This window comes from Phalaenopsis equestris, unplaced genomic scaffold, assembly GCF_001263595.1.
Source record: "Phalaenopsis equestris unplaced genomic scaffold, ASM126359v1 Scaffold000129, whole genome shotgun sequence".
Lineage (NCBI taxonomy): Eukaryota > Viridiplantae > Streptophyta > Magnoliopsida > Asparagales > Orchidaceae > Phalaenopsis > Phalaenopsis equestris.
In genome coordinates, this window is record NW_018164571.1 from 370,309 (window position 1) to 382,208 (window position 11,900).

At 36.6% G+C, this 11,900-nt stretch overlaps 1 protein-coding gene across 1 annotated transcript in view; it reads right to left on the minus strand.

Annotated features, from left to right (window-relative positions):
- Nucleotides 1-9,279, minus strand: part of LOC110021278 (clavaminate synthase-like protein At3g21360) — a 42,072-nt gene extending 32,793 nt beyond the window's left edge. The window contains exon 1 of the mRNA XM_020719715.1: nt 9,029-9,279. Within this exon, the coding sequence (XP_020575374.1) occupies nt 9,029-9,279 (251 nt within the window). The remainder of the gene's footprint in view (nt 1-9,028) is intronic.
- Between the last annotated feature and the right edge of the window lie 2,621 nt (nt 9,280-11,900).

The following is an 11,900-nucleotide window of genomic DNA, read 5'->3' on the forward strand; positions in this document are numbered from 1 at the left end:
AAGAGTTGAAAATTAAGTTTAAAATTTTTTGAAAAACCTCCCTGAGGTTAAAGAACCTAGGGAAGCAAATTTTACATTTTCTTAATTTTTTTTTCTTTGATTTATTGGAATTATTTTGGTGAAAATCTATTTTTAGCCTTTAAAAATTATTTTTAAGCTTTAAAATTTAATATCTTCACTTAGAAAAATAAGAAAAATATTCCAATTGTTCCTAAGTGCATAGAAAAAAATTTAGAAAATTTTCATGAATTTTGTTATTTTTGTGATTTTTATCGTTTTTAATTATTTAAATATTAAAAATAAGCTTAAAAATGAAATTTTTAATTTAATTTCAAATTTATTTTTAAAAAAATCATCTAATCACATAAAGCTCCAAAAAACTAATTTTTATAATTTTTTGAGTTATATTTTAATTATTAAAAATCATTTTAGTACCAAAAATGTCATTTAACTTGAAAAATCAATTTGAGTTATCAAATGAGTTCAAAATGTTTTGAAATTTTTATGGGGAGTCCTTTGAACTTTGAATATTAGTGAAGATTAAAAATCAAGTCATTTAGATGTTTGTGTTACCTAAAATTAATTTTCTTTGTGTTTTAGGGTTGGTGGAAATTAGGTGCATTCCTAATGACTTAACCCATGAAATATTTTCCAAAGGGTTCTCTAGTCATAGCAAAACTTTCAAAATTTTCTTGGAATTTTCTAAGTAACATGCTAATTATTATGATTAATTTATGTAAATAATAGACATAAACTTGAAAAATATGGATCTCTATATAGAGGTCTCCCTGACTTTAGAAAAATAGAGAATATCCTCCTTATTAGAGGCTACAACATGTTAAAATTACAAGCCATGGTAAAATGTCTACATGCATGGAAAATCAAAAGACTCAAAATAGTATTTAATTAATTAAAAAAAAACACGCATCAAATAAACTTCAAATTATTTCCACATTGTTCTCCTTTGTTCATTGAGCACCAGGGTGTTTTTATTTTATTTTTGTGATTTTTCTACACCTAATGACTTAACCCAGGATATCCTTATTTTTATTTTAGGGACATTTTCTGATTTATTTAATTTTTTATTTATCTATTTAAACGTGTGACGCCATGTCAACCTACGGCGGCTTTGAAGCTCCCGGTGGCCCGCTCTTATTTGATGCCTCTATCCACCTCAGCAGTAACTAGGCTCGCGATACATGTAAGGGAGCACTGTCTAGCTTGATCTCATCCTTTGATGAGATAAACGCGCGATCAGACGGCTCTCCGTCATCATCCCCAATGGCCTAGCCTGAGAACCGACCATCTTCAAGACTTGATATTTCCCTCATTTCTCCACTAAATTGAATGAAATTATTTTTAAAATGCTCGTCTAGACTAGAGGAACATATCTATATGGTTAAGATACCATGAAATTAATCATAATCAAATGGAGAATCAAAATAAGCTCGGGCAAAGAGGGAGTTCAATACCTTTGCTCTAAGAAGGGAAGCTTTAATCAGAGGTGCTCGGCATGTTAGTTGGAGTCCAAGGAGGTTAGGGATTGAGCCTCTTGCTGTGGTGAAAGGTCTAGGTATGAATTCGACCAAGCTCAATTTCAGGTGTTGGTCTAGAGCTATGCTAGGGTCTCTGTGGAAGGGGGATTTGATGGGGCTTCTCCTTCTTCTTTCACTGTGGTGAAGAGTGGTGAAGATGTGGGTAAGTTTAAGTTGAGTTTGGTGGACTGTGGAGGTGTGTTGAGCTCTGTCCTGGTTTTAGGCAGAAGTTTGAGGTCAAAATTAAGCTTCCACAATGGGAATCAGTGGGGGAAAGTGGTTGGCTTGAGCTGAGGAGGTCTCAAAGAGTCTTTGTGAGCAATTTGGAGGGCTCTCTCTAAGAAAATTTCAACTCTCTTCCCATGGTCATGGAGGGGAGCTTTTTATAAAAATGGCTTAAGGGTGGCTGTCATGGCCAATTAGAGGGTAAGGGATGATGCTTAGGTGGAGGGCAGAGAGGCTCTAACATTTGATTTGGATGAGGTGGCCTCTATCTTTGAAATTGATTTGATTCCATGGAGGTGGCTCACGGTTTTGGTGTTTTATGGCCACTAGGCCGGCTGGCCAGGCCAAGAGAGGTGGCTAGGTGGTCAGGTGAGCCAGGGGAATATGTCAAAGCAATTAAATGAGTTTAGGTTTAGTTTTGGTAAAAATATCTAAGGCTTAAGGCAATTTGGAATCAAAATCCCTTGATTTAGGGGACCTTTGGTCCATGTCTTAGCTTAGGTGGTTTTATGGGGTTTATCTTGGTCACTAGTGTCCAACTAATGGCTGTGGAGTAATTAATTTGGTGGCTTTGGAGTGGTTAGGCTAATTTTAGTGCATGGGTCTAATGTGGGTTCAAATGACCAAAACTTGGGTTTGGGCTAGGCTAACCATGTCAATTGACCCATTGATTAATTTTGATGTAGGTGATTGTAATTAACATTTTTTTGTGAAGGGGTGGAGGGGTTTTGAGTTCAATTGGAGGTTCAATTTGAAGGATTTTGGAGATTTGGTCATTTTGGGCATGTTGGGCTAGACTTGGGTCTAGATTGGGTTAGTCTTGGGCTAAGTCCAAATTGATTGTTTAGAATGGTCAATAGGAATGCCATGAAGAGTTTGCAACATGAATTGGGTGCCAATTTTGGCAAAAAATTTTCTGTGCAGACTCCTGACGTAGCTCTACGTGCGAACCAAGTTATTTCTAAGTTATTTTCAAATTATTTCTCGGTTATTTTTAATAATACTGAAATAACTCATAAATACCCCAAAAATAAAGGTCGCGGGTTATTTTTGGGTTATTTTGGTATTATTGAAAATAACCTAGAAATAACTTAAAAATCACTTAAAAATAACCTACACCACACGTAGAGCTACGTCAGGAGTTCGGACAGAAAAAGCGCTCCAATTTTGGGGCTAAAGCATTCAATTGGTGAAATTTAGAGGCATAGCCAATTTGGGGCTTTTGGTCTAGGTTGAAATTAAATGAAATTGAGATTTCACCAAGGATAATTGAAGGTCAATTTTGATGTTTAGGAATGTTATGAAGAGTTCAGGGTCCAATTTGAGACCAATGGAGTAGGCCATGGGGTTCAATTTGGTGAAACCAAGTCATAGGGCCAAAATTGGGGGTTTTGATTTAGATCAAAATTAGGCTCAAAGCATGGGCCAATTAAGTTTGGATTTGGTTTCTATTGGTCATAGTAAAGGTTAATTTAAGTTTAGGATTGAAATTGGGAAAAATGGGGACCAATTTGATGGATATTTGAAGTGGATTTGGGGAAATTGGGCATTTAAAGGCAATTTGGGGATTTTAGTCAAAATGGTCAAATTGGTCAAATTTGAGTCATGTGATAGTTGAGAAAAGCAAACTTAGGAATATTTTGAGTATTTTGTGAATTTTTGGGATTTTTTGGAATTTTTGGAATTTTGAGCTAAGGAGGAGTATTTTGGTAATTTGGCAATTTTTTGTGATTTTGGATAATTTGGGTGTTTTTAAAAGGTTTGAAATGATATCTGAATAAATTTGGGTATTTTGGGTAAATTTGGGAATTTTGGCCAAATTTAGGGTCCAAGGGTATCTAGGTAATTTGGGGGAATTTTGGCCAAAAGGATAAGTTGGGCATTTTTGTAGAGTTGGGGTGCCAACCACCATAAATAAGTCATGGACTAATGGAAACCTCATTTGGGTCCTCTATGTACTGGTCTTAGCTAAACCCTAGCCTAGGGCCAGTGGGTTTAGGGGATCATCTACATGAGTATCCCAAAGGATCAAGGGATCAAGGTCAAGAAATTTTTTTTGAGTTTGCATTTGTGAGTGATTGTGAGTGAGGTGATTGCTAGTGAGTGTCTTACCTCTAAACCAACACCCAGGGTCAATCCCAAGGTCCAACAGTCCTATAGAAACTCTTTTTGAGCTGCCTCATAGTGACCCCACATACTAAGTGTTAGAGATTATGACCAATATGTAGAACTTCAAGTTGAGTAAAGAGGAGTTTAGAATTTCTAATGGTGAGGGCCCCTTTTCTAGTTTTCATTCTAATTTTCAAGGAATAGCCAACAGGAAGTCCTATGGCTAGACCTTAGGCTACTAAAGAGGAACACTAGACCTCAAGCAAAAATGAGGTCAACACCGTTGTTCACGCATGAAGACTCCGTCCTGCTCGATCTCGTCCATCCTTTCAATACACGATCGATCAGACGGCTTTCCTTCATCATCCCCGATAGCTAGAGCCAGTGAGTTGTACAACTTCTAGACCTAAGATCTCACTAGATACTCAACTAAATCACATGGGGTTTGTTCCTACACCATCTACTCAAGTAGAACACATCCATACTGTTATAATGCCTTGAAATAAAACTTTTCTTCATAAAGGACCAAACCGAGCTCAAATTTAGGGTTCATGGTATATACCTTTGTCTAAGAGGGGAGGCGGAAGCTTCAGTGGAGTGCAACAACCCTCCTGGATGTGTTGGTTTCCTCTGGTGTAAGCTCCAAGTAGAAGTTCAATGAAATGGAGTGCAACCTTAGTCTAAGAATGGTTTGGAGAGCTCAAAAGAGGGGGATTTCAATGAGGATCTTTTTCTATTGCTCTAGGGAAGCTTAAGAGCAGTTCAATTTGAAGTTTGGGGAAGTTTGGAGGATAGCCGAAATTTCTCCTGATTTTGAGCTCAAAAATTAAGCTCACGTGATGTGGGAAATGTCCAATAGATGGTTGCAATAAGCTTAGGGAGTCTTAGAGGAGCTCTAGGAGCAATTTGACAGAGTTTTGTTTCCCCAAGGAAATTGGATTGCCCTATTTTTTGGCCATGGAGGAGGGGAATGGCTTAGGGTGGCTCCCAGGGCTTCAAATTGGGTGCAATGTGGAGCTGAGGTGGAGGGCTTCAAAGTGCTAAGGGCCAATCAGAGCTGGGCAGCTTAAATGGGTGCTTTGGGTTTTGATTTAAGGGGGTGACTCTTGGTTTTAGGGTTTTCGGCCACTAGGCCGGCTGGCAGGGCCAGGGATGGTGGCTAGAAAATTCAGGTGAGCAGAGGGAGGGTTAATTATGATTAACCCTTAATGGTTTGGCGTGATGGTGGACATATTTTGGCTTAGGCCCAAAAAAGAATAAAACCCCCTAAATCAAGGGACCATTGGTCCATGACTTATCTAGGGTGGGCTAGGTGAGTCTAGCCTGGTCACTAGGGTCCATTTAGTGGATGTGGCAACATTAATTTGGTCATTTGGACATGACTAAGTCAATTTTGGTGCATGGGTTCAATTTGATTCAAATTTGGCTTGAAATTGGGTTTAGGTTAGGCTAGCCATGACGTCGAGCCCAATTTATTGATCAATTTGGTGTAGATGATTGTCATAAAGAGTTTAGAAAAGATGATTATCCTATGGCGATTCACCTTGAGCTCCCCCATATTGACCCCACCTACTAAGTGCTAGAGATTATGACCAATATGTGGAACATATGTGGAACTTCAGAGTTTCTAATGGTGAGGATTTCTTTTCTAGTCCTCTAGGAATAGTCAACAGGAAAGTCCTATGGCTAGACCCTAGGCTACTAAAGAGGAAAGACTAGACCTCAACCAAAAGTGAGGTCAAACGTGATGCTCAAAGTGTAGTTAAATTCTTAACAAAGGATTCCTTTAGTAGATTTGATATGCCTAGAGTGATCAATAGTGATGGGGGAAGCCACTTTAAGAATTGAAAAATTAAGGCATTAGTTATGTCTAGAATTAAACATAGGATAGCCGCAGCATATCATCCTCAAACGGTTGATTTCACAAAAGTAGCTAATAGTTATATAAAAAAGATTTTAGAAAAAAAAACTGACAAACTAATATCTTATCATATCCTTTGGGTGAAGATTAAATATCTTACTCTTAAAGAGTATATGGTCATGTGTCTCGCTACAAACTTGTCAATCCTTGCTAAGAACATCGTGTAAACTTAGCACCGTATTTTTTGAAGAAGGTGATCAACCTAATAATGATCACCGTTGCTTGGCAAGAGAAATGCAAAACATTAACTCTGGTAGCGATCAACATATTCATAAACTCTGATATAGGTGAAAATCACATATCGACTCACAAACTTGCCTTATAAATTGCCAATATATCCAGGAGGAGGCAAACATGTTCGATCGATTGGAGTTGGCAACCTCGCCACCATGTCATCCGAAAAGTGAATCTTTTTTGGAATGATATCAGGGCATTTTTTGTAAACTTTGATACTACCTCCTTATGATTTGGATACTTCCTATGCTTTTTAGAGGGGTTGGAATTTTTTGGACATTGGGATCTTTAAGGATACTTGGGTAACAATGGTCTAGGAGATGGGCAGCACTAGCCTAAGAAATGGGGATACACCAGTTTATGAAATGAGGTAACACTCGCCCAAGAGATGGGAAAAATCCATGCAAAGAGATAAGGTAACACCAGTCCAAGAGATAGTGAAGCCGGCATAGGAGATGTGGAAACATCAGCTAAGATGATGGGGAAATAATATAATAGGAGATGGGGTAGCGCTGGTTCAAGAGAGGAGGCAACAATAGCCTATAGAGGCAACTGTAGACTATGAGACTCTTTCTTGCGGTAGGATGGATGTCATTTACCCCTCCCAACGACACTATTCATAGGCCAAACTTTACAGTTTTGGCACAAAAAGGTCAAAATTTAGAATTTTGGTGCAAAAAGGCTAAAATTTTGAAACATTTTACTCTGAATTTGTTTGTAGGTGAGCAAAAGCATAATCACAAGCCCACAATCACACATGCTTGCACATCATTGCTTATTTAGTTACTTGATCTTTGTCGTAGTCGTTTCAAACCCACCGAGTCACGCTCACTTGCCCGCGCAACAGCCTTCTGAAATTATTCCCATCTGAGCAGCTGCCCACTAGCACCCATTCTAGCTCTACTAGCTCATGAAACCGCCCATGCCTGTTCTCTAGCAACCTAATCCACTTAGCTTCCCACAATGACACCAACGCGACACGGTCTCGTATCCACAATAATGCCCTTGTAACTCCAAATGCCTCCCATTGTATCCGGTGTTGCTTGGTTACCACCATCACATTCAAACTACAATTACTCGTTTTCCACCCATCATGATGATGATAACCTGATCAAAATTTCCTAGAGCACCTATCAGAACTTAAAACGTCTCAAAGCCCAATTTTTTTGGAATATCTTTATTTTTGGACGATGCAAACAAAGTTTTCCTAAAAAGGGGGCCAACATATGTATCATCAATAAATTTTTATCAACTGAACAAATATTGAGGCATTTGCGAATAATAAATATTTCATATTCATTTTCAAGATCATTCAGGACTCTGATTTCAACAAATTTATAGGAAAAGTGACCATCTCGACAAGACAACCCAACGACACTAAAATTAGTCTAATCCAAGTCCAATGAAGTCAAGATCAAACCATTAAAGCACTTTTTGAGGTTTTAGATCATCAATTGGATGGTCAAATGAACCCCAAATTTAATAAATTTATATTCAAATAATTCAAATCAAGTCTTTCGACTACAGGAATCCATTTAGTCTAAGCTTCCTTAATTTTGAAATCATTAAGGTCCTCAAATCATTACAAAGCCTCTTACGATCAAGGGAGATTAAGATGGGTTGTTCGATCACGTATTTGGGAATGTTACTGGCCAAAGAACTAAAGTATCCCTCCCCTAAAGTTTATAAAAAGACCCCCTCTTTACTTGGAGGGGAGGAGAAACCATCAAATTCTAGTGATGTTCTAAACTAAAGAACCAACGTTAACTTTCAGTCTCAGTTGCTATAGACCACCATCGATCATTGTCTGCCACCTCCATCAACCACTGTCTGCTGCCCTTAAAGGCCGCCTTCAACGAACTTCATGGTGTAACGATGTATCCTAAGTATGATGTAATAATTTATCAAATATGATATAACGACATATCCCGAATATGATGCAATGAATAATGTGGTATTGAAGATCTAACGCTAATTCTCGATGACACCTGCTTATGACTGTCGTATTCAAAATGTAGTGAATTTCTCTGGACTCTTGAAGCTTTTTGTATTTTGTATATGGAGGAATATTGTACATCTGCTTTCCAAGTTGTGGGAAAAGAGTTCATTGTTTCTTATTACATACTTATAGTGAATTACTTTATCTAAGCTAAGCTCTGTCATTTCTTCCCTTTTCATTTTTTTCCAAGAAAAAAAATCAGCCTGCTCATGCTATTTCCAAATTATCCCGCAATTTGTTTGATCATCATATAACACTAAGACGTTACATTATCATTCTAAGGCAACAATCTTCTATGTTATTAGTGTGAAAAATAAGATCATTATTTTTAAGAGGATTTTTAAAAAAATAAACCAAGCTTGAAATAAATATTATTGTCTAATGATACATATTTATTCAATTTTTGGGGGGGAAAATTATATCTATTCAATTAATAAATTAATTAAGTTTCTTCATTTTTTTAAAATTTGATTTTTAGCTCAAGTGATTAAATAAAGAGAAAGTGTTCCATCCTTCATTCTACTTTTCTCACTGACGCCACTCATTATGGTTCTTTTTATTATTTTAAGTATTTAGAGAGAATACAAATTTGGTTTCCTTCATAATTTAATTTAATTTGGAAGTTAGATTTTAATTTAATCATTAGGGAGCTGAATTTACCGTAAAAATTAAAGAAACAATTTTTTTTTATTCCTATCTTCTTACTCAACTCTAATAAAAAATGAAAAAAAAAATTAAGCTTTTATTTTAATTCACATATTTCATTCACAAAAAACAAATATTTATTTCTATAAGGTCCACATAAAAAATAAGACACATTCGGTACATTTTATTCGATTTCCCCCGAGAACTATCTTCAACTGAATTCATTTAGTATTTCATTTTCATCCTTTATAATTCCATTAAACCAAACGGAGCATGTGTTTGCAGTGTCAATTTTCATAATTTAGGCAATTCAAATAGTCATAAACAAAAAAATGAAAAAATTAAATTGGTTCCACATACCTTTTCTCTGCCTCGACCTCATCGTCGGTGTCCAGGAAGGACTTCCAGGTCTTATTAAGCACGACATGGGTGTCAGCATCTGCATCAACACATGTTATGCTGCCATAAATTAATCCGACCATGGCCACCTTTGCCATAAACTCCGGCATCCTCTCCTCCATCTTCCCGACGATCACATCACTCGCGACTATCGATGTCTCCCCTCCCTCTGGAGATGGCTCGCCGCAACAGAACAATATCTTTGACGGCATAGTCCTCCGCTACATATTAATTACCTATTAATATACCTAAAAGCTTAACTTCCAATGACAATTTGAATGAGAAGTATTTTGTCCGGTGAACACATATTTGGACAACGATGACGATCCGACGACATCATCATATATTTCACGTGATCGGATTCTCACCGTTATCAAGACTTACATGCCCTATATATATATATATTATATATATATATAGCAAATCTTATATAATTTTATATCAAACATATAAAATTTCATAATTTCATATATACATAACAAATAAAATTTTAATATAATATAAAAAATTCTTATTCCTAAATTTTCAAAGCGAAATATATTTTTTATCAACAATGGCTTCATGATACTAATTAGGGTCAGTTTGGGACAGTTCTGGCTTATTGATTAATCTGCTAATAAGTTGATTAAAAATAATCTGCTGATAAGTTAGGTGCGGTGAGCATTACAATTTTTTTTTTTTTGGAAAAATCAGACTGCTGCTAGAAAGCTATAACCACGCTAAGATAAGTGTATTGTGAAAATATTGTTTTCAGTCTTTTTGAAAACACATAAACTGTCAAAACGCAGTTTACCCAAACAGAACAGGTTTTACTCATCTAAATGTTGAACTTTTAACAACTAGATATATATTATATTAAAAAAATTATGTGGTATAGATAAAATCAAGATAGACAGAAACAGCCACTAAAGTTGTCTGAAAAGCTAATGGGGTTTGTGAAATAACCAGGGACATCTCGTGGTGGAAGTTGATGAACAAGTCGGCAGCAGCCTCATTGGCAGTGTAGATGCGTTCAGAGAGCTTCGCACGCGTGGTGCTGCCCGGAATTATTATGTAGGCGTCCCACCCGAAGGCCTCCACGGCGCGCTCGAAGGCATCGACCGAGGTCACGTCGAAGCCTCGGAATAGCAACGCGCGGTGCCGGCGAAGCGCGGCTACAAGGGACTCGCGTTCAGAGATGACCGACTCGGCTAGGTTTCGGTTGGAATCCACTGCCGGCAGCAGCGTCTTTGGAAAGACATCATTGCCGATGAGCTTCGCTTCTACAAGCTTTCCTTCGATAAATCCCATCTCTCCCCTCTCTAAAAATTTTAGTTGTGAATGGCAAAGGGGCGCTGATATTTAACTGGCAAAATGATGTCAATTATTGAGTAATGGTCAAATGAACTTTATTATTTGGCTTATTCACTTGAGAAAAAAATTGTAAAAATACACATCCTGCCATCCACATCAAAGCATTGTTTAATTACATGTCCACGCACTATATAATTCTATTTAATTCATATGATAAACTGAATAATTGGATCATTTGTTGTGGCTATTCGCCCAAGTGAAAAGAACAATTCATCTAGAGTACTCGATAAATCAGTCAAGGATTTGTTTGGTGCAGCTGCAGCTTTTTGAATAATTAATTGTAAAGTTGTCGAAGAATAAATTGTTATTCAATAAATTGTGATGGCTATTTCAAATTTATTTTAAAAAGAATTCAGACCGCAACTTTCTAATCACTTAGCCACTTTGCACGCTTATATCTTCAACTAAAGATCTTCTTTTTTGAAATAGTTTGAACCATTGGATTCATTATCTCGTCCTTTTCAAAATGAGTCGTACTTTGATCGTCTTTATAACTACCATAACTACGTTTGTAAGTCTACCAAAATATCCCTTCTTGGCCAAAATTACAATCTAGCCTTTTTAGTCATATCCCTTCATTCCTATTCATCTTAGCCACTACCACATTGATCCATGGGATTTAATTCCATTGGCCCATGTGTCATTTGCGCCACATTCAACCCTCTCTGGCATCCACATCACCTCAAATCTAGGCCACCCATTTCACATCCATAACCTCCTTTTCAATCCTAGTCTTTCTTTCCTTATAACCACTTTTCTCCTCCAAATTTCCCCCTATTCCTGCACTACTTCATTGGTTGAACACATGAAAACTCCCTACTTCTCCCCCCATTTCATCCCACTCTCTTCTCTCTCTCAATTTCACTCCCAAAGTTGAAGACCAAAACTTATCTCACTCTCCAAGCCACTAAAATTGAGCCCCTTCTTTCCCTTGTCCAAGCAACTCTGGGAGAAAGAAAAGAAAGAAGGAGAAGACAAACCATGAGAGCAAGGATCAAATTCAAGGAAATTCACATCAAATTAAGGGTATGTAATCTCTTTTCTCTTTGCATTCAATTGTTCATCATGCAAAATTGAAATTCCTTTCTCACCTCATATGTTTGCATGATTAACTCCAAAATTCACCGCATGAATTTAAAAATTCTCCTTCTCTTTTACATGTTTGTTTAATTTTAATATGTATCATGTCTTCTTCAAAATCTCTCAATTTATATATGTTTTGTGTACAAATGAATGAGTTTTTGGTGTAACTACATTTATTTATAATTATGTGATATTGCATTATGAAATTGGCATGTTTTATACTAAATAAGTCAAAACCAAAACCAATTATGCATGAAACCATTGGTTTTTTTATTCAATTATTTCCTAATATGTTTACATGATGTTAATTTATTTAGTATGTGTGAATTAATATATTAATATATATATATATATATTTGTGTGTGTGTGTGTGTGTGTGTGTGTGTGTGTGTGTGTT